General features: G+C 39.8%; 4 protein-coding genes across 8 annotated transcripts; 3 read left to right on the forward strand and 1 right to left on the reverse strand.

Moving 5' to 3' along the window:
• Window positions 1-186: 186 nt before the first annotated feature.
• LOC105698035 (synaptojanin-1) lies at window positions 187-5,613 on the forward strand. Of its 2 annotated transcripts, XM_012421887.2 has the most exons (8): window positions 187-752; window positions 883-1,170; window positions 1,408-1,765; window positions 1,837-2,001; window positions 2,078-3,132; window positions 3,209-3,780; window positions 3,866-4,040; window positions 4,151-5,613. In XM_012421887.2, the coding sequence occupies exons 2-8, from the start codon at window positions 1,044-1,046 to the stop codon at window positions 5,170-5,172; spliced, it is 3,474 nt and encodes a 1,157-aa protein (XP_012277310.1). In that variant the 5' UTR covers window positions 187-752; window positions 883-1,043; the 3' UTR covers window positions 5,173-5,613. The 2 variants fall into 2 exon arrangements, with proteins under 2 accessions (XP_012277310.1, XP_023290465.1); XM_023434697.1 differs by having other exon boundaries at window positions 187-1,170.
• LOC105698037 (guanine nucleotide-binding protein G(i) subunit alpha) lies at window positions 5,217-10,409 on the reverse strand. Of its 2 annotated transcripts, XM_012421891.1 has the most exons (5): window positions 9,540-10,409; window positions 8,435-8,619; window positions 8,068-8,354; window positions 7,731-7,913; window positions 5,217-6,401 (listed from the first exon to the last, which is right to left on the reverse strand). In XM_012421891.1, coding segments are annotated over exons 1-5 (777 nt in total). In that variant the 5' UTR covers window positions 9,661-10,409; the 3' UTR covers window positions 5,217-6,400. The 2 variants fall into 2 exon arrangements, with proteins under 2 accessions (XP_012277314.1, XP_012277313.1); XM_012421890.1 differs by lacking the exon at window positions 5,217-6,401 and having other exon boundaries at window positions 6,647-7,913.
• Window positions 10,410-10,944: 535 nt separating this feature from the next.
• Window positions 10,945-18,472, forward strand: LOC105698191. Its single transcript, XM_012422226.2, has 18 exons — window positions 10,945-10,998; window positions 11,243-11,378; window positions 11,459-11,670; window positions 11,755-11,963; window positions 12,040-12,335; window positions 12,404-12,507; window positions 12,608-12,803; window positions 12,907-13,440; window positions 13,530-13,724; window positions 13,790-14,005; window positions 14,083-15,320; window positions 15,399-16,092; window positions 16,205-16,422; window positions 16,523-17,156; window positions 17,241-17,482; window positions 17,652-17,859; window positions 17,945-18,024; window positions 18,099-18,472. Exons 1-18 carry the CDS (start codon window positions 10,978-10,980, stop codon window positions 18,237-18,239), a joined length of 5,574 nt encoding a protein of 1,857 aa, XP_012277649.1. The 5' UTR covers window positions 10,945-10,977; the 3' UTR covers window positions 18,240-18,472.
• Window positions 18,473-18,641: 169 nt separating this feature from the next.
• On the forward strand, window positions 18,642-21,914 carry LOC105698212 (small glutamine-rich tetratricopeptide repeat-containing protein alpha). 3 transcript variants are annotated; one of them, XM_012422263.2, is made up of 5 exons: window positions 18,642-18,941; window positions 19,388-19,728; window positions 19,889-20,214; window positions 20,302-20,362; window positions 20,446-21,914. In XM_012422263.2, the coding sequence occupies exons 2-5, from the start codon at window positions 19,409-19,411 to the stop codon at window positions 20,555-20,557; spliced, it is 819 nt and encodes a 272-aa protein (XP_012277686.1). In that variant the 5' UTR covers window positions 18,642-18,941; window positions 19,388-19,408; the 3' UTR covers window positions 20,558-21,914. The 3 variants fall into 3 exon arrangements, with proteins under 3 accessions (XP_012277686.1, XP_012277684.1, XP_012277685.1); XM_012422261.2 differs by having other exon boundaries at window positions 18,646-18,941; window positions 19,889-20,362; XM_012422262.2 differs by lacking the exon at window positions 18,642-18,941 and adding an exon at window positions 18,975-19,094 and having other exon boundaries at window positions 19,889-20,362.
• The last annotated feature ends 6 nt before the right edge of the window (window positions 21,915-21,920 follow it).

The raw sequence follows: 21,920 nt of genomic DNA on the forward strand, positions 1-21,920 counted from the left end.
AATACTTGACACAAGAACCGTTTGTAATGGCGAGGGAACGCCGAATGTAGTAAAAAATGTGTCACTAAAGTAATAAAAATATACTTCGTACGCTAAACATGAGATTCGCATAAATATTTATTTCACTTGTCATACGGATTTAACATAAGTGATCATAATAAGAGGGAGCTAGAGGCATAAATCCACTTAAATCCTTTTATTTCGTTCCAATTCACTTCGAATACTCGAATACTCGTCCACCTGCAAGGTCGAATTCAACCGAATTCCAAATTGCGATGTCCTCGAGATCAATCGGGTGCATGAGGTGCGCACGCACCGGTAAAGAGAAACAAACCATTGCACACAATCGACTATGTTAAAGGATGTTTATCACTGCTTATCACATAGATGAAGAGGATCCCTGAGTTGGGCCCATGGCGGGGGCGGGTATCAGGAGGCAAATTCGCGAGTAGCCCGCATTCTTCACCGAGGGCAGCATAGAACGCGATCTCACGACTCAGCCCGTGAGCAATATCCCAACTCATCTCTGGGTAGGAAAGGGAGGGAGTAGCAGGTGCGCGCAGGTGGCAGAGCGAGCGTCATCAGCATGGACCAATCAGGGTGCGAAATCGGGCGGGCCAACTATCTACCTGTTCCGTGGGAAAGAAGAGGTTAGGGGTGGCCTCGGCGTAGTAAGCGGGAAGTAGCGGGAAGCAGCGCGGAGGATTGGGCTGGATCGGGTGAACCTGTCTTATCTCTGCTCGCGAGTTGCGGTAAAATTCGCTGGCTCGGTTGGCCGACGTTGGCGCGAAACGGTCGTAACTAGTAGCGCTGACCAATGCTGGCCGATGAAACATAGGAGGCAGATGGCACCTTCCTAATCGTTTGCACATACACTTGCAGCGCCGAGAGAGGCGGGGGGTCGACACCACACCGAGCCCTTGGTCACCGACGTGCATTCCCGTGCACGCTCCTATGTGCGCCTCTCCGCATGACATTCGCCCCTTTAGACCTCGAGCCCTTGATTCAATCGGTCGCACATTGTCGGCAAACACTGCTCAACAATGGCGATGGGCAAAGCCTTCCGGGTTTATGAGAAGCTCAAGCCGCCGAGTCCGCATTCCCTGATCTTGGAGCAGCGCAACCGCAAGGAGACGGTCCTCTTCGAGTCTCAGGCCGTCGCCGTTCTCTGTAAGCAGACTCCGAGCATGCATTCTGTTAAAACTCGGCTTTTTTCAATTGACACGAAAACGCAACCACTTTGTTTTCCACTGACCGACTGACTGTACCTAAATACCAATACTTGTTTACATTATGTATGTAAATTAAAATAATCGTTACAATTTTGATAATCTTGGATCTATCGATGTAATTCAATAGGTAACTTTTTTACTATATTCTAATTCCCTTCATTAATTTTTGTTATAGCTGCAAGAGAAACGGAATCACTGAAAGCTCAGTATTCAAAATTGTACGATGCTTATGGCTGCTTGGGCGTGCTTCAACTCAATGCCGGGGAAAACACGTTATTGTATCTGGTGCTGGTTACCGGATGCTTCTCGGTTGGCAAAATCGGGGAGACCGAGATTTTCAGGATCACGCAAACTCATTTTGTGCCGATGCATTACACTCAAGGAAACGAGGACAGAGTTTCTGAAGTGAGGAAGGTTCTGAATTCGGGCACATTTTATTTTTCTTGGTCTGCGGGACAACAGGATGCTCTTGATATCACGCTTGGAGTGCAAAGGCGATATAGGTCGACCACCACCGATAATAGATTCTTTTGGTGAGTGAATCCTAATTTTTTTTGTAGATTTAGATATCAAGCTTGAAAGTATAAAATCGTTTTATTTACAGGAACCGAATGTTACATATTCACCTGCTGAGATATGGGGTAAATACGAGTCAGTGGTTATTAAAAGCCATGTGTGGCAGCGTAGAAATTAGAACTGTATACGTTGGCCATAGACAAGCACGTGCCGTCGTTGTATCCAGATTAAGCTGTGAACGGGCTGGTACCAGGTTAGCCTTCTTAAAAAGAAGATTTAATGGTCGCTCATTTTTTAAGATCTATGGACAAATTGTAATGTATTTTCAGGTTCAATGTAAGGGGCACCAATGACGACGGGCACGTGGCTAATTTTGTTGAGACCGAACAGGCCATCTTTTTGGACAACGAAGTGACATCTTTTCTACAGACAAGAGGATCCGTACCTTTATTCTGGGAACAGCCAGGTATTCAAGTTGGTTCCCATAAAGTAAAAATTTCTCGCGGCTTCGAAGCTTCGGCACCGGCGTTTGATAGACACCTAAGTACGATAAAGAAGAGGTATGGTCAACAAGTCATCGTCAACCTGCTCGGATCCAGTCTCATAGGAAGCAAAGAAGGCGAAGCAATGTTGAGCCAACTATTCCAATCCCATCACACCACTTCTCGCCATAAAGACGTTCCTCACATCCTGTTTGATTACCATCAAGAGTGCAGAGGAGGCAATACCAAGAACCTTTCAAAACTGAAAGCAAAAATGGAAAAATATCTGGAGGCCTTTTCTCTGTTCTATGCACTTGGCAATGCAGTGATTCACGAACAAATAGGTACAATTCGTACGAATTGTCTAGATTGCCTAGACAGAACTAATTGCGTTCAGACTTTCTTTGCACTGGAAATTCTAGCTAAGCAGTTAGCACTGTTGAAGTTGCTAGAGAAGCAACAGATGGTCTCAAGGTTCGAAGAAGTGTTCCGTCAAATGTGGATCAACAACGGTAACGAGGTCAGCAAAATCTACGCTGGTACAGGTGCTATCCAAGGCAGCTCGAAATTAATGGATGGCGCACGTTCAGCTGCCCGAACGATTCAGAACAATCTCCTGGATTCCAACAAACAAGAAGCCATCGACATCCTCCTGCTAGGCTCTACATTGAACACCGAATTAGCTGACAGAGCCCGATTACTTTTGCCGTCCAATATGCTTCACGCCCCTCCGAGTGTTTTGAGAGAGATGTGTAAGAGATACAACGAATACGTCGACACCATGAGACTCAGGGTGAGCGTGGGTACCTACAACGTTAACGGAGGAAAACATTTCCGAAGTGTCGTATATAAAAGTGTTTCCCTCTCCGACTGGTTGCTAGACGCACCTCAAAAATGCCCTGGTAAATAAATTTCCTATCTACAATTATATCAATTTAAGTACTCCGCACATTATTTGCATTTTGATTTTAATTGTAGCCTCGATGACGGCCGAGGTCGACGACGTACCCGTGGATATATTCGCAATTGGATTTGAAGAGATCGTCGACCTGAACGCCAGTAACATAATGGCTGCCAGCTCCGACAATGCCAAGGCTTGGGCCGAGGAGTTGCAGAAGGTATTGTCGAGGGACAACGAATACGTGCTGGTGACTTATCAGCAATTGGTAGGCGTTTGCCTGTACCTCTTCATAAGACCCGAGCATGCACCGTACTTAAGGGACGTTGCTGTAGACTGCGTAAAAACTGGCCTCGGAGGAGCAACCGGTAACAAGGGGGCGGCAGCCATAAGATGCGTCCTCTATTCTACCTCGTTTTGTTTCGTTTGCGCACACTTTGCCGCTGGCCAGTCTCAGGTTAACGAACGAAACGCCGACTATGCCGAAATCACGAGAAAGATCACCTTCCCTATGGGACGAACCCTGAATACTCACGATTACGTCTTCTGGTGCGGGGACTTCAACTACAGAGTCGACATGGACAAAGAAGAGACGAAGGAATTGATCAGGAGGAACGAACTCGATCAAATACTGCAATACGACCAGTTGAGAGTAAGTACGGTGGCAACAATTTAATAATCTATATGCCTCAGCCAATTCCTTCGATCCTTGGGGGTTTAACACATTTTTTCTACAGATTCAACAAGATCAGGGAAACGTCTTTAAGAACTTTTTAGAGGGGCCCGTCACGTTTCCTCCAACGTACAAGTACGACGTCTTTTCCGAAGACTACGACACTAGCGAGAAATGTCGACAGCCAGCATGGACCGATAGAGTTTTGTGGAAGAGGCGCAAACAGATACCAGACATAGGTATCGTTCGCTTGCACGTCATTTAAATGATAATATTGGGTGACCCGGTAATACTTACACGTTCATAATTTTTTCGATTCCTATTAAAACAAGTAATTCCGTTTTCGTAGATTCTTCGACGGATTGGAACCCAGGCCACCTGGTATATTATGGCCGTGCCGAGCTGAAGCAAAGCGATCATCGGCCCGTAATCGCGATAATAGACATAGACGTCCACCGGGTGGACCCTGAAAAGCGAGAACTCGCGTTCAGGGAAGTAATCGAGGACCTGGGGCCTTTGGATGGTACCATCGTCGTGAAGGCTGTGGAAGAAAACGAGGACATCGACAGCATCTTCGACGACAGTTTCATGATAGCTCTGCTTCAGGACCTGGCCCACATCGGAGAAGTGATCCTGGTGAGGTTCGTCGGCGAGACGATTTGGATTACTTTCAGAGACGGCCAATGCGCCCTGGCAGCCGCGAGGAAGGGGTCCACCCAGGTCTGCGGACAGTCGCTGAAATTGACCCTGAAATCTCCAGACTGGGTGCGCCTTATAGAGAAGGAAATCGAGATTTGCAGTAACACCACCGAGAGCACGATCCACTCGGTGGACGCGTCCATGGCGGGTACTCCCGTTCAAGGGATGTCCCAGCTAGACATATCCGATGGGGTTTCCTCTGGAAGGACGAGTCCCAACGGAGGACACCCGCCTCCTAGACCGGCTCCTCCTAGTCGCCCTTCTCAGCCACCCAGGAGTCCGGCGCAGGAGCGTCACCAGGGTCCTCGCGCCGGCGTCTTTAGCGTAATGTCCAATCAATTCGCGGCCGCACCCCTGCCTCTTGAGAACAAGGAGATAGAGCATCCGGAGAGGTCGTCCCCCGAGTCCGCGATTTACGAAGAAATTCAAGACGGCTCACCGAATTATCCTGTGCCTAACAGGCCTCCGCCGCTTCCTCGAGCGGACAATTCCCAGGAGATTAACTTGCCGCCTCCGAATTGCGCTCCCCCGCCGCTTCCTCAGAGACAAGTTCCGCTGGCTCCTCCGCAACATCCGCCGCCGAGCTTGCCTTCCGCACCGCCGAAAGTCCCACCACCTGTTCCGGCCAGGACCACCGGTGGACCTCCGATTCCTGCTAGAAACCCCCACTAAAAATTAATTCCGAAACGCGATCCAATTAGCCAGTCTTAGCCAACCAGATTAGTCGACCGATTGAAGCGCCAATTGCAACCAGCGCGTCGTTTGCCAACAAAGGGAAGACTAATCTGGACCCTTCATGTGCGCCTAGTACTTAGCTAATCGTAATATCTCTGGAAGACTTCCATTTGTTCGTCCCTCGAGGACGTAGGTACCTGTATACTCGCCTCCTGGATTAATTGATCGTTTATCGAATCTAATATATCGTAGATTGCCTTCTGAAAAGCGAGGAAGTACCGGTCGACCGCTGAGTAGACATTCCTATGCAAGTCGTCGCACGTTAAATCAAAGTGGTGGACTACTACTAATTGGCACCAAATCGTGCGCGGTATTCGAGAGAGGGAAAATGTACTATTGTTTATAGTCTATGTTATAAATTTGGAGAATCTCGAGGAAGCTTTTGTCACCCTTTGAATCACCGCGAGCGAAATTTAGCGTCACCGCGTTGCCCAAGCTTTAGCTCGACGAGCTGCACCTCGACGTAAAGCATGCCAGTATTAAAAACTACAAAATGTGTAAACAATTGTTGACCAAGCGTAGGCACACGTGTGCGTGTATGTATGTATACGTATATTCAATACGTCGCTCTGTTTTAGGTTTACGTTTAAAGCTGTACATGGTGGAACGAGACGGAAAGGGGTATAAAAAGATTTACGAGCGTTTCTCGTTAGGACGTCTAGCTAATGTTAAATCCTAATTGAAGCGCGGTTATATTTATTTTTAGATCTAATATTCATTTAGTAAGTGTATATACCATGTATGCATCCGAGGATATAAAACGTAGCCCGGAAGAGCAGCTCAATAGTCAGTATGTTTCCTAGCATGGCTTTAATGTCTGACTTTTTTTTTTCCTCGAATCCCTCTTTGAGGACCAAGGAGGGTATCCCAAGGATTACCTCAAATGTAAGAAATTATTGTAATTACACGGACGCAAGAGCTTAAACGTTTAGAATGAATTTAAGCAACGGCACTGCGCAAGTAGCGATTCGCATAAGCAGAGAAAAGTCACTTTTCTGTTTTCCGGCTGGTAAGAATTGCTTATTATAATATAGATTTCAGATGCTGCCAAAGCATTCCACTAGAATTTCTCTCGCGAACACCCAACTGACTTTTTTCTTTCTTCTTCGATGTTTCCACTTGATAAATTGATCGAACCGATCGATCAAGAATAAAGGAGTGGATATCTGCGAATTCAATACCTTGTAATTATTTGTGTAGTAGTTTAAATATACGATATATTCTATACCAAGTTCGTTTCCAATGTCAATTTTAATTCATATATTACCGCCTTGCAATATTATTTCTAATTTAGTTATACGTGGACTAGTGTAAATTTTTATAGGTTTTCTTTTTTTTAATTTCATACCTTATAACGACATTGCATCTAAATTCAATACAGTATACTTGGTGTTAAAAAACTACAGCGATGCTCTGAAAAACTCTTAGAAAAATATTTATTCTTGTATACAATATCATATATTGAAATAGACCCTCTTGCTATTGCGACATTAGCAGATAATGGTATTATTGTCAAAATCGGCAGAAATGCGAACAGTGTCGTATACTTGAATTTGTCAAAGTATCTGAACCTTAAAAATACCTTATAAAAGTTTTACACCAAGTTAAATTCTAGATTGGAATGTCATATGCACAAAACCATGTCATAGAGTAAGAACATGAGAAAAAGAGAAGCGCAAAGTATAAAATGGAATAATCGTAAATGATAAAAAGTGTCTCCCCTACGCGAAACGCGATATGTTCCTAATAAATTATGTACAGAGAAGACGGTACCGTTTCTAGGCGATAACTAATAATTATTACTAGATGAAAGTATAAAGATTATTGAAACACTTTCTCTAACGCAGAGAGCTAGTTTCCACGATGAAGTTATAGTTTCACTGATTGATCTTTAGGAAAACAGATTTCTGCAACGCTTGATAAAATCAATCGATGAAGCAGCATTATTGCGTCACCTTGATTGGGCTCATAAAAACCTAACACGTACGATCAGTACAGCAGAAGTTAGTCTTATGACTCGAAACCTCTACCGCCCCACGGAACGGTTGTTCACAATACAGATCTAAATCCATCATTTGTACTGAGCTAAAATGTATTCATTCCCGCGTCAGGTGAACGCACGAACACATTCGTGCAAACTTTTTTTTCTGTACTCGCATGTAATTACCCAGCCCTCGGATGAGGCAGTACATCATCGAGTCTAACTCAGCAGTCCACAGTTGCTTAAATTATTCTTGATTATAACGTCCGTCACTGCATCGAAGACAAACTGAATGTTGTTCGTGTCAGTCGCGCATGTGAAATGCGTATAAATTTGTTTCTGTTCTTTCCTTTTGTTCAAAGACTCGAATTTCGATTGGATATACGAAGAGCACTCTTCGTATATATTGGCCCCCTCGTACTCCGGGAAACAAATAGTCAGAGGACTCGTTTTGATTTTTTCTTCAAATAAATCTTTCTTATTCAAGAAAAGTATAATCGAGGTGTCAACGAACCATTTACTGTTGCATATCGAATCAAATAATTTCATTGATTCTATCATCCTGTTCATCTCTTCGTCTTCGGCAAGCACCAGGTCGTATCCACTAAGAGCAACGCAAAATATAATTGCCGTAACTCCCTCGAAACAATGAATCCACTTTTTACGTTCTGACCGTTGACCTCCTACGTCGAACATTCTATAAAAATAAAAATAAATTCCATAACTATGAAATGACTCCGGATGCAAAACGTAAAATCATTGGATCATTCTTTACACTTAAACGAGAATTCTAGCATTTTCATCATAACCTTTTACTGCATATTTAATTATATTCATAATTTCAATCTTACTTGAAATGTAATCCTTTGAATGAAAAATGTGTTTCCACTATGCCAGTGGTTTTGACTCGTGTTCTAAGGACATCCTGCTGAGTAGGAATGTAATGGGGTTGTGAAATGCGATCCAAAGCATTCAGATAGTATGCTGCCGAATCGTTTAATTGGTATTCCCTACTGCGTGTAAAACATAGCTGCACTCCGGCATCTTGCCATAATCTTTTCATCAGCATAACCAACTCCTCGGTTAATTCCCCTTCCTCTACTGCTGACGCTAATGCAAAGAACTGACATGCCATATCCTAAAAATTTGTTTCAAACATTATTAAACGTCAAAGAAATTCCACTGTATAAAGCTATTTCTTTTAAACCGAATACTCACAACTTTGTTAGGATCTGCAAAATTGATCCTAAGACATCCCATAGCTCTGATTATAGCCAGTAAACTTTGTATCGTATTACTGTAAACTACAGGCCTGTATTGTTCACATTCTTCCTTACTGTACCCAGTCTCGTGTATGATCTTCATCTGCTTTACAATAGTGGACTTTCCAGATTCTCCAGCTCCTTCAAGTAAAAGAATGAATTTGTTATTAAATCTGCCACGTTTGTTCATACCCCATATTTCATAATTAATGTTAAAAAAACCAAGTACATATACTAGAATACAATCATTTTATTCCAGGAAAGTCTCCTTATTAGTCGTCTACAATCCTTTAAAGAAAAATGATTCATTTCTGCACGAGAATTGAATATTAGTCAAGGTTTTCTTTTAGTATCTCTTTTTGGCAGTGGTTTAGAAATCATATTTTAATTAATAACTACGATAAATATGCAAAGAAATGGAAAAACATTTTCCTTTGCAGTACTTATAAAAAAAAATATATATGTACACAACTGTACAGGTGGTACAATTCCGTGGATTAAATAGTTAAACGCAGGTTAATTAGGAAAGTAAAGTAGCAAGAAGTATATTAAACATCGTGATTGTATAACATTCTCATGATTGCATCTATCTCCTATGAATCATGTTACAAAGACGATGATTCAATGCTATAGGCACTTGCTCTATTGGTACATTCACACACGTTCATTGATAGCAATTATTCCTACATAGTTAAATGATACCTACTCAATGACTTATTTATTTAATGACGAGATCATTAACATATTTTTTTTCTCATGAGCAATTCAATAATTTTCAGACATAAATCAACAGGTGAGTTCCACTTAATTAAAGTTGACATTCGTGCAGTTTTTAAATTACTAAGAGACTTACCTCTGTCTGGACGGGAAAAAAAAAAGGCGAAAAGAATAATCCATTCCACCGAAACATCCATGACAGTGGAACGTGTCGTTTAACGTCGGTTAAAAAACCGGCTAACTTTAACGACGGCAAGAATTAAGAAAGGAAGGCAACAAGAAAAGAGAAGTCGTAAGCCGAAGGGAAGAGGCATTTTCGGAGAGATAATGACGAAACGAATTACCGAGTAGCAGGAGCTTGACCTCACTAGCGGCTCGCTCGCCGTCGGCCCGGAGGTCCTTGTCGATCTTCTTGGACCTCTCGGCGGCCTCCTTCTCGCCGGTGGAGCTCACCGCGCAGCCCATTATGTCCTCGGAGCCGTTTTACGTGCAAGGAAGTTTCCCGAGGTCCTGTCGATCACCCGAGCGGTCCCGAATCGCGCGTACCACGCCTCGCGGCGTCTCGCGCTGACACACGCCGACACGCGCTGATACTTGTTGCGCGGCCCCAATATGGCGGCGAGCGAGAGCCTCTGATTGGCCGTTGGCGAGTGCCGAAGCGCTCTGATTGGTCGCCGTCGGGCCCGACGTTCCTCGGCAGCCCGAACGGCTCGCAACGGACGCACGCACACACGGACACGCACCGTTGGCCGAGCCCTCGCCAATTCTCGGACCCTTCGCAGCTGCAGACCGCTTTTTCCCCCCGAGTAAATTCAGGTCGGTCGGGCGAACGCCGGGGGAAACTTCTCGCAACTTTCGGTCACGGTTGCCGGACCGATATGCCTCTTCACGCGTGATTCATGCGCGCGTGAGCGTTCACATCGATCCCCTGGATCTGCACATTTGAAACTGCTGGAAACCTCTCACTTTTTGCCGAGAACGGGTGGACAAGTGTGGGAAGTCCGACACGTCCGGAAGGGTGGAGTTTGGGCGACGTCGATCAGGCTAAACGGCCCAGGACGCGATGGAGCCGGCTCGGAAGCGGAGAGCTAATTGATCTCGATTGCCCGCTATCGAACGCTACCCCCCGTCGATCGGATCTTGAATGCGCGTCGTTGCGCCGACGCAATGCTCGTTGCACCGTGCGCGACGTATCGCACCGTACCCACGGTGCAAGACGGGGTCTTATGCTACTAAATTATGACTAGCGAGGGGGCGTCCGTGTGCCCTGCCGTGCCCCGCCGAGCCTTCGCGGCGCCATCTGCCGGCGACCGACTGAAACCGTTAGCGATCTTTTCAAAATGGCGCCCTTATCGAATTCGTTCAAATCGGTCGTTTGGAGAACTGTTGTGTATCGGTTTTTTCCTCAACGATTGGAATGATTATAGGCGCGGATTTTTCAAAATATTCGGGTGCGCTCATCCGATGATATTTTCAAGAGTTAACCGAAACAACGGTAGATAACGATAAGCAGCGAATGAAAGACATTTATTATAATAACACAGGTTTTAAAGGTATTGAGAAATTAATGTATTTTAAATGCTTTTGCAAAACTAAATGTAGATACAGCAAAATGTAATAATTCGAGCTATTAACTAGTTCCTCCTGCAGGTTCTCTTTCGTGACGCGCACGTATTGAGTAGTTTTTGTGTTTCCGATTAGATCTACTTGCTGGTATGACTGTAATGTAAATAGAAATGAGTCTCTTACTCGTGTCAGAAGTCAAAAGACCGTGGCATCACGATGGACGGCTTCCTATTTTCGGTAAATTGTATTTACGTACATTTATAACGGGGGCGATTTTTAAAAATTGCGAATTTATACAACTTTTGTATGCACCAGCTATTTCATTTTATCAATATTTCATTAGTACTACAAATTACATTTCTGGAAACTATTGGACTATATAGGGGTTGTACAATTAATTAGAGACGTAATCACGATACCAACGGTCCTGAATAAACGATTAATGGTTTTGTTACTTTTCTGAGCATCTTTGGATTCACAGATTATCCTGGCTGCCGTTTCTCAGACAATAGCATATAATGTATTTCCAACTGCAACTACTAAGGAATACATAGACGAACGATTAAAGGCAACGAAGGTTCAAATTGCCAAAGCTTACATACAAGAAGCGGAACCAGGTAGTTTCCGATATGCAATCGTTTATAAAACTTTCTAATAAAAAATTAATTGTCCAATGCAATTATTCGAATATCCTCAGTGGTAATCAAAACATACAATATACAATGCGAACGATTATGGAGGGATCCATTAAGCACTAAGCATCCGATGGCGATCAATATGTTCGACAAAACATTTATTTTGGATGATCATCGTATTCTATCTATTGCCTTGGACACTTCTCCACGAAGAAACTCCACGTTAAATGAAATTGCAGTAATTCGTCAAGAAAACGTTGTCAAATTTGTCCGAGTAAGTTGGGCCATAATGGTATCGAAAATTTATAACAATTTCCACATTGTACCGTAACTCCGCAACAAAAGTATATAATTTCAGAGCATTAAATGGAAATCGGTAATGTACTTCTTAATATGTCATGAAATGGGGTCATGCTGCATTTATACCAGTCAAGATGATTTTAACTTGATACATCGACAAAATATCCGACACGTAGGTCTACCTACGGATGCGGCTTTCTTTATTCAATCCAATCGTCTCTACCTTGTCATTGCCGACAATGCCGATCAATTTCCGATACCTTCTACGTAAGTAACATATTTACCCGTTTTACAAGTTATATTTTCTTAGAGTCACGTTACGGAATATGGCAAAATTTTTCAGAATTTACCATTGGACTGGCACTTACATGGACATTACCTGCGATGTACTGACAACCGGTGCAGTATCCGTAACAACGTTGAGACACAAACGTTCCACGATTATTGTTTTTGCACAAAATCTCAGAGGAAATCCAAAAATAGGTTCTGAGGTCTTCGTCTTTAAACACAATTACGCCGAGAGAATACAATACCTCGCTACCGATGGACCTGTTTTTATTGAAAGTTATTCCCACGGGGGTTACAATTTTTTGCTTGTAGTAAATGAAGCGGCCCCGAGTGAAGTGTACTGGTGGGATGGTTCGTTAAATTTCGTATAATCATGGAGTCGTATTGCAAGCCATTATTTATAAGTATATACATTTCAGGAAGAGAATTATTGAATTGGATGAAAGTCCCAGACATCCAATCAGCGAGTCTGGTCAAAATCCTTCACGTCGCCGATGATACATTTTTCTTCGTCTCCCGCGGGGTAAACTTTTACATTCTTCAAAATACATTTTTAGATTTGTCGCATAATGGAGAATTCATTTTTATTATAGACCTGAATTACTCTCTTGTTTGAATTTCAGAACTCTCTACAACTATACAAATTTATGCATGTGGCTTACTCACGTCTAGAACTGTGTGACGTGATATACAGAGAAAGAATCGTCGATATGGGAGTTTGGGCAGAAGGATTGAACATTACTTTGGTGCTGGTCACCATGAATTTTACTATGTACCAGGTTGAGCCATGGAGATTGGAGATCAAAAAGTCTGTTCAAGGTAATAAATATTAATCGTGTAAATACGTATTTATTAATAATGTAGATACCTTTCAAAAATTCCAAGTAACGAATGTAACTTGATAAACATTTCTTTCTTGCAGAAAATGTAACGAAACAAGTCGACGTTGCAGTCACGTGTTTGACAGAACTCTCTGACCTCCTAGAAAACACGACCTCAAAAATCGAAAGCATTCTGCACTTATGGCCTTCCATTTATCCATCTGCCGAAAATGTCAGCATACCTGTACCTTTATCTGTCAATAATTTGATCATAGAGGCTGGGAACATTTCCAACATAATAATGTCCAACCCCGCGGCGATAACACCCGAAGATATAGAACGTCGTTTTACAAATCTCAGCTCCTTTGCGAGTCAGTGTTTAAAGAGTTCCGAAAAAACACTCCAGTATGGAAAATCAAATATTTTAATAGGAAATATTACGGTTGAATCCGATGTTTTTTTCAAGGAACTCTCTATAAATTCGCTACACACTGATTCTCTAAATCATAAAGCAGTGAATGTAACAGACGCCATATCATCCAGAAAACCACAAACCTTTTCAAGCCCGTTACGCGGAAGGCTGTTAACCGTACACGAATTGTCTGTAGACTCGTTGTGTGGAATTCCCTTCAATTGTATGTTTTAACATTAATTTTTGAAACAATTCAAGTTTCAGTCCGTCATATATCAATGCGCGAATGAAACATATAAAATAATGTTTCAGATTGGCAATTGGAAAACGACACGATGAGTACTCTCATTAACGAACAAGGTGCAAACATCGATATCCAAAACGATACGATCTTGGTACAATCAGATCTTTCGTTAGGTAATTTAGGAGTGGAAAAATTGAATCGATTAAACGTAAATGCATTTTTGAATGACTTGTTCATATTTGGATATCAGCAGCACATCAAAGGTACGATAAAACAAAATTGGAGGGAAGGGTATTCAGCTGTAAACAGAAATCATTTTTTTTTATAGGAAACGTTACGTACACGGGATTATTGCAAGTGGTAGATTTCACAACACAGACTTTGAATGAAATTCCGGCAGCTGAACTTATTACTAGAACTACGGTACAAAATTTAAAAAATGTTTTCATCAAATCTCTTAACGTTACTGATCTCATTGCTGATACCGTAAACGGAGTTCCAGTTTCAGAGGCTGCTAGAAAGTCAAAAGAAAATATAGTGAAAGGTAAAACATGACATTTCGAATAGTAAAAGCAATCCTTAAATTGCAGTTTTTATGCTGTTATTAATATTCAATTTCAGGCCAAGTGACAATAGGAAAACTGAGAGTGACAGAGGTCCTCGCTGTTAACAGCGATACTCAATTGCCCATAGCGCCGCCTGTTCAAGTTTATGACGACGTTACAATTTTAGGAGACCTATTTGTCAATAATGTTACCTTTGAACAAAAAGGTTCTCTTATCCTTAATGAATCTAAAATAAGTATCGAATCATTATTTGATTCAAGCTGGACAAAATCAACGGATCAGACGATAAACAACATAGTAGTCTTTGAAAATGGGGTTACTATCGATGATCTAAATGCAACATACTTGAACGGGCATACTGAAAATGAATTTATATACACGACAGCAAAAGAAATTCCGGACCTTCTCAGCCATTTACATTTCGAAAACCTAAGAATTGGTTCACTGTTGGCTTCTGATGCTGGATCAAATGGTTTTGTATTTAATGATGATTCCATCGTTGTTAACGAACCGTTACAACTGGAAGGATTATTCGTTGAAAATTTATATGCTGAGGTATTCAACAGTATATCGATGAATGATCTAATAGAAGCCACCTCACCATTGCATTTGAATAATCGTACCTTCAAACGGATTGTGGTGAACGATACGATTCTTGTACAAGACTTAAGCTTTCAACTTTTTAATGGATTTAATATATCTGATATTATGGAACAAACACTATTCCTAAATGAAAGTTACAAAATGGGTAATCTTACCCTACCACAGCTTCAAGTTGATAAGCTTCATGTCCATGAAATAGACGATATCAGATTCACAGACTTGTCTAATTTGGTCAATACAATAGATATGGGGAAGCTACAACATTTAAGTATCGATGGATCTTTAGAGGTGGAAGATGAAATGGTCGTTAATTACATAAACAACGATAACGTGACACAATATTTGCGGAATCTAGCACGAAATGAAATCGTTGTACCCTCTCAAAACACAATTTTTGACAATATAGTTATTCACGGTAACTTGACGGTCAACCAATTGCAAAGTGTCAACTTAGAGTACTTGGTACAAAATAGTTTCTCTAAGTCTCGGCCTCAAAAAATACCAGGAAGCGTTTCTATTCAGATGCTAAAAACTCACAATCTCAATACGAAACGCATAAATCAACAGGATGTCGCGAAATTGATTTTTGCGGACGGACCACTGATTTTCGAAGGGAATGTTACTTTTTTAAATTTATCTGTCAAGGATGATGTATCTGTAAGACATATAAATAACAATAATATTACACAGGTACTTTAATCAATCACTATTTTACCGATCAAAGATAATATTTTAATATTGTTATATCATTTAAAAAATTGTTTTCAGCTTTATCAGGAGTCTCAGTATCTTCCAATATCAAGAGTGTCGAACTTAACTGTATTTGGAAATATGTCTTGGAAGGAACCATTGAAAAAATCCAATAGTTTAACACATCTTTTTGAAAATGCTGTGACGAAGGATACAAATCAGCACATTGGTGGAGAAGTCACATTTGATGGCAATGTTGCAATTTCTTCGGCCTTTAGTAGTACTGGAGATCTTGGTCATCTTAATATTCTGAAAATAATGTCAGATGCCGTCATTTCTGGAGACGGCCCATTAACAATTGGAGGTCAGAAGATATTTAAGCAAGGTGTCACTGTGAACTCCTTAAATGTAGACAGTAACATCGACATTGCTTTCGTCAACACTTTTAATATGCAGCATTTGAATTCATCTATTGTTCGAAAATTCAGTAATGAAACAGTGGTGGGAAAAACGACGTTCTTACAAGATATCACTGCTAATAAATTTATCGTAAAGGACAGCGTGCACGGATCGCCTGTAAAAGGTCTCATGATATCATCTGACACTTTACCAAACACAACTGTCTTTGAGCACCTCATCGTTCGAGATTCTGTTACCTTAGAAACATTAGATGGAATAAAATTTGATGATTTTATAAATAATAGAGTAACTCTTCGTGGAAACCATGATGTTTTTGGCGATGTGCAGTTCAATGACCAAGTGGACGTTACAAGTAAGAATAACTATTATAAAATTACTTTCCAACGTACTGTTCTCTACTGCTACATATTAGATATATTTATGTATGATATACAAGTGTTAAATATTTTTCAACTTATTCGTAGAGAAAATGACAGCGGTATCCATTAACAAGATCATACCAAGCGAATTGTTCATTAATGGTAGCAAAGAAGAGCAGATAATTTCTGGTTCAACCACGTTTTCTGAAAACCTTATTGTTCAGGGTGATTTATTTGCTGAGATGGTAAATAATGTAAATTTGGCAGAAGAGTTTATCAAGGGAGTTTTTAATGATGAGAACGTTGATATTTATGGAGACATTGTAAGTAGTGAAGCAAAATATATCGTCAATACTCGTCCATGTATATATAATATGTTACATCTAATTGAATTATGTACTTTTTCTTGGTTTTTATTCTCAGGTCTTCGAGACACCCGTAGAAATAACAAACGCAAGTATATCTGGCTTAATCAATGGAATAAATTTGCACAATATAATTGGAAACCAAAGTGTCCAAGTTGAGGAAGCTGTCCAAGTACTGAAAGAAAGGGAAGCGTTAATTGATGCCATGGTGTTGCGGTCGTGGAATATTTCTCAGCACTTGTCTAATCGTTTCTTTTATTTAGACAGTGAAAAGAATTTAGTAATTGAGGTGCCAAATATTCAAAAGGTTGATGTCATTCAAATGGAAACAATTACCAGGCTCAGCATGTTTGGCCAAAAAAATGGAAGTCACTGCGGTTTGCCAGATATTTGTTCTTGTAGAATTCAGTATTTTGCTGAAATTTCGGAAAAGGATTGCAATGTGTGGTCAATGAATAGTCCTCAGATCGTATTCAACTTCTACCAGCCGAACAATGCTTTTGGAATAAATGTTGCAACGAATGCAGTTTCAAGGAGTGTCTACTGTACAGGAAAAAACTTGAAAAATGAAAGTACTACAATTTCGTGGGTCAAATTAGAAGACGACGATTATAATTTAGCAGAAATCATAAAAAGAAGATCCACCACAGTAGAAGGATACTTAAGCGATGTTAAGGTATTTACGTACAATGGTATGTTTTTAAATTGCTACAATATTCATTCTATAAAGTGATACAATAAATAAAATGTCGACAGCTGACGTGATCAATTTTCAGATATTGTATACATCGTGCTTGCTGTGTACTATAATGCAAGACAAGAAAATCAATCACACGTTTTGATATATGCATTAAACTTAATGGAGGACAAAATATCTTTCGTGCAAGAAATTGTAAATGATGGAGTATGGGCTGTTGACCTGTTCAAAATTCCTGATCGCGGAGCTTATCTCTTAATAGGATGTGCTGGATATCTTGCTGAATCTCTTCTTTATAAATACCAGCCTGGCGTAGCTCAGGTATGTCCTTTTATAATTTTTGGAAATAGAACATATTAAAAGCACGTTATGAATTGGATTGAACACGTTGAATTTTTGAATGAAAATACACGTTAGGAATAAAATACGATAAATCTTTAAAAACTTGTTGCTGAATTTAATTTTTCTGAAACTTGATCGTTGTTTTTAGTTTCAGTTACTGAGAACCTTTGCAACCGGCGGCAGTCGTTTTGTGAAGAATGTAGTATATGGTAGAGATTACTTCGTCGTTTTAGACGATCCGTCAACTAACTCTGCTCAAATTTTTCGATACGATATGAAATCTGACAATTTCTACAGCTTTCAAAGTCTTTATCTTGGCAACCCTATTAGCGGCATTGAAGTTTTTTATGCAGGCGGTACGTAGAAATTCATAATCATTTAGGACATAAAAATAAGTAATGATATTTTAACAAATTTGATACATCTCATTTGTGCTTACAGAATTTGGTAACAGTGATGCTTATGTAATTTTGATAACGGGGAACGGGCAAGTCTTCATTTATGAGTACATGCTCTTAGGAGTAAGTCAATTTCTGTCGAAGTGAGTCAAGTCTTAGAAATCATACTCAACTTTAATATGTTCTTTAACTTTCAGAAGTTTCAATTGAAATCACATCACTGGAGAGATGGCATTCAAACAATGGTACCATTTAATTTCAAAGAGCGGCGATACATGTTCGCAGGTACAAAAACGAACAGTAGTATTCTTAGAGTCCTCTATCAGGGGCCACCCTGAATAAATAATTCCTCTACAATGTAGAAATAGATAAATATCGTAAATTATACAATACCAAGTATTTTGTAAATTTCGGTAGATATTACCGTGAATGTGATGTTATATTATTTTATAATCTTCGAGAATCTCTAATGTAATTCGTTCACGTGAACATTGTTAAATTTACACGAGTCTGAATTTTTACTGAAAATGCATGCGATTGTATAACTGTACATATGGAATGTAATATATTTATGTCATGTATTTTACGTGTATTATTCAACTTATTCAAATGTTTAGTCTAACGTAGTTCATTTACAACCAGCACCCCTATCGGCCGCCATTGTTATTAAAGTCTTCACAACGGTCGATAAGTTACCGACAAGAAACGACAACTCACCTAATCTTTGGAGCCGCTAAATAAATTCTCTCTGAAATTCTTTATACTACGTGTAGAAGATCGTAAGAGAGACGGGACATATTCAGTGATATAGCAGCGCGAGTGAGAAAGAATGAGATGACAACGCCGTTAGGATTCCCTGAACTTTACGGAAACTAGAAGTGAATCTGGCCGAACTTCCTCGTGCCTGTGGCCGAACCTCGTTGGGTTGTCTAGAAGAGAGCAGGAAATAAATCGGAGAACTGAAAAATCTCGAATAAATCGGTTTAATTGTAACTCGGAATTTCTGTTGATTGAATACGAACGGAGGATCGTTCGAAGAGGTTAGTCGTTGCCGCATGCAAGTTTCTTAACTCAACGTGTAAAGGAAAACTGTCAAGAACAAACTGCATGAGTACATACACTTGCCGAATTGGCAAATAATTCGAAGTTGAAATAATTCGATTACCAATCGTCTAATTTGTCGTCCAATTTAGGTTAGACTAGTTATTTCTGCCTTTGCACTGTCATTAACATGAATTCTAATTGAGATTAAAACGATTGAGTACATTCCTGATGATTTTAACCATTTTAAGACTTCATTTCAATCCTCCATTTTTGTTCAATTTTAAGTCGAATCAGATGATATTGTAACAATTAAACAAATATTTGTTTTCAATTGTATAAATTAGAAGGATTTTGTTACTTTTCCTTTGGAATATAGGTTAAAAAGTTTACGATGATTATATTTTAATGACTTTAATGAACAAATATTTATTCTTATTTATAGGATCGAGGCAAAATATTGAAGATGGCTGTGAAAGGTTTAATTGCCTCGATTATTCACTTTTTAACACGTCAGTTAGAGGATGGTGATCTAACGGCAGATTCTCGGGAGAGTCTTGAAGTCGCTATTCAGTGTTTAGAAAGTGCATATGAGGTGCAAGCATCGGATGCTGCTCAAAATATCAATTTATTTGATATATATAAAGCAGCAATTGAAAGTTCACAACCAGTCTTTGGTTCAGAACCTACTCCAGAAGCCCATGCTGAAGCAGAACGACTAAAAAATGAAGGAAACGCTTTGATGAAAGCCGAAAGATATTTGGAGGCTTTAGCAAATTATACCAAGTGTGTAAAACCAATTTTTCTATATTTCTAATTAGATTTATCAGAGGAAACATGTTTTCCTTTTCATCACAGATTAATTTCCACTTACATTTTTTTTTAGTATCGTAACTACAGTAAATATATATTAACTAAATATTCAGGGCAATTTATGTTTATGTAGAGCAATTGAACTAGATGGACGAAATGCAGTTTACTACTGTAATCGCGCTGCTGTCCAGCATAAGCTTGGTAAATACGACGATGCAATTAAAGACAGCCGCACAGCTTTAGCCATCGATCCCTCCTACAGCAAAGCTTATGGACGTTTGGGAATAGCTTATGCCAGCTTGGAAAGGTACAGGGAAGCGAAAGAATGTTATCAAAAGGCCTTGGAAATGGAGCCCGATAATGAAGGCTACAAGAATAATATACAACTTGCCGAAGAAAAATTGACTCAACAAGGAGTTGGTAACATGGGTTTAGGAGGTAGCGGAGGTGCAGTTTCGGGTATGGATCTTAGGTCGCTATTGAATAATTCTACTTTAATGAATATGGCACATCAAATGCTGACTGATCCTACAATGCAAAATTTAGTAAGCAACTTTATGAGTAGAGACGTGGAGCAGGGAAGTCGAATGGATGTTTTAATTGAAGTGTGAGTATTCTATGTATAAAATATTTTGATATCTGTATGTCTTCTTAAATAATTTTTTACAACCTTTGTAAACTTTGTTTTAGGGGCCAACAATTAGCACAACAAATGCAAACTGCGAATCCAGAATTAATGGAATCATTGCGGCGTCAAATGGGAAGAAATGCCGATGATTCGCAGCCTCCGCCGCAGAACTGAAGGAAGAAAAAAGAGGGATATTATTTTCTACAGTGCTACCGAAAGATGCCTCTGTTGTCGAGTTGTACTGCACCTTCTGACTCAAGTTTGATACGTATATGCGCCACGTGTAACCTGCAATTGTGTCCTCGGAATTATGATAAACAGTTTACGCGCTAGTGGTCGAACTTTCTTAAAAGACTGCTTGAGACAATTATTCATGAGTAGAAGTTGAAAATCCCGCTAAAAACCAGCGAAGCCTGATGTACAAGTTCTGATCTATGGAGATTCGCGTCGAGGACAACATGCAATTTTACGAAAACGCCAGATGAAATATATAGTTCATATTATTATAATTCTATACGTATAAAGTGATCTTCGGTTGACAATACAAACAATCGTGGGACATCTTAGAATATTACAAAGCTGTCGGGCAAATTATCAAATTCAGTTCTTTATATGGGTTTTGTAGATTGGTGCAGTTTTATTTACAGAAATGTAATCAAACTTTATATCCTGTAATAATGCACACGTAGTAGCATTACAACGTGTAAGATGATGTGAGACCCAGGTGCTGCCTCTAGAAAAAGTAATGAAATCTAAGGTATAAATATTAAAGTTTTTAAAATAAGATATATCATACAAAACCTTGATATGTAATAATTCCATAAAAAGAGTAACGATGATGGATAAAAATTTACTACATATGATATAATTTCTTCAATAAATAAACAATCATGTCCTGCTACTTTTGATATATTTCAACTTCTCATGTTCTTTCCTTTTGAATCGGTAGTTACAAAGACTAATCTGCAATGCTAAAACTCATACTTTTTTTTAAAATCAATGTTACAGGGTTCCTGCAATTTTCATGTACATAGAAATGTATAAAAAGGAAGAATACGACAATTTTGAATGTCATAAAATTAAAAGAATCCTTATAGTATTTCTTTTCAATTAAATCTTCATAAACCATGGCTGTGAAAGACTATGTCATATCTTTCCCCAAAGAAACTTAGATTTCATTGCCTGTTCTTGAAAACAACAGCTGGATTTTGTCAAAACGTTAATTTGTAATAATACTACAAATTGATTGTACATATAAATCATAAAATGAATTAGGGGATAACGAGGTACACGTGCTCTTCCAAGTAACATGTCCTGTACTGCCTGCATGATTTGCAAAGTTGAAATAACGTCAGCGATCTTTCGGCATTTTTGCATAATAAAGTGTCGTACGAGATCTCGTTGACGTATAGTAACATTTAACCGATCTTAGCGATAATTTAACATGGAATTTCATATAATGTATAACAAGTCATGTCCTTTTGGATACAAGGTAAAAACAATAAAGGACAAAAAGCAAAGAAAGACAGAATCAGTG

The sequence above is a fragment of the Orussus abietinus genome, unplaced genomic scaffold, assembly GCF_000612105.2.
Source record: "Orussus abietinus isolate OABI.00-Male unplaced genomic scaffold, Oabi_2.0 scaffold1, whole genome shotgun sequence".
Classification (NCBI taxonomy): domain Eukaryota; kingdom Metazoa; phylum Arthropoda; class Insecta; order Hymenoptera; family Orussidae; genus Orussus; species Orussus abietinus.

Bases quoted from the DNA above. Each gene is read 5' to 3' on its own strand.
- LOC105698035 (XM_023434697.1), top strand. From the start codon at position 1,044: ATGGCGATGGGCAAAGCCTTCCGGGTTTATGAGAAGCTCAAGCCGCCG. The intron at 1,171-1,407 runs GTAAGCAGACTC...TTTTTGTTATAG, and splicing joins TCAGGCCGTCGCCGTTCTCT to CTGCAAGAGAAACGGAATCA. The intron at 2,002-2,077 runs GTTAGCCTTCTT...ATGTATTTTCAG, and splicing joins TGTGAACGGGCTGGTACCAG to GTTCAATGTAAGGGGCACCA.
- LOC105698037 (XM_012421890.1), bottom strand. From the start codon at position 9,660: ATGGGCTGCGCGGTGAGCTCCACCGGCGAGAAGGAGGCCGCCGAGAGG. The intron at 8,620-9,539 runs GTAATTCGTTTC...TTTTACTTGAAG, and splicing joins GGTCAAGCTCCTGCTACTCG to GAGCTGGAGAATCTGGAAAG. The intron at 7,914-8,067 runs GTAAGATTGAAA...TTATTTTTATAG, and splicing joins TTCAAAGGATTACATTTCAA to AATGTTCGACGTAGGAGGTC.
- LOC105698191 (XM_012422226.2), top strand. From the start codon at position 10,978: ATGGACGGCTTCCTATTTTCG. The intron at 12,336-12,403 runs GTTCGTTAAATT...TATACATTTCAG, and splicing joins TGAAGTGTACTGGTGGGATG to GAAGAGAATTATTGAATTGG. The intron at 12,804-12,906 runs GTAATAAATATT...TCTTTCTTGCAG, and splicing joins GATCAAAAAGTCTGTTCAAG to AAAATGTAACGAAACAAGTC.
- LOC105698212 (XM_012422261.2), top strand. From the start codon at position 19,409: ATGGCTGTGAAAGGTTTAATTGCCTCGATTATTCACTTTTTAACACGT. The intron at 19,729-19,888 runs GTGTGTAAAACC...ATGTTTATGTAG, and splicing joins GCTTTAGCAAATTATACCAA to AGCAATTGAACTAGATGGAC. The intron at 20,363-20,445 runs GTGAGTATTCTA...ACTTTGTTTTAG, and splicing joins ATGGATGTTTTAATTGAAGT to GGGCCAACAATTAGCACAAC.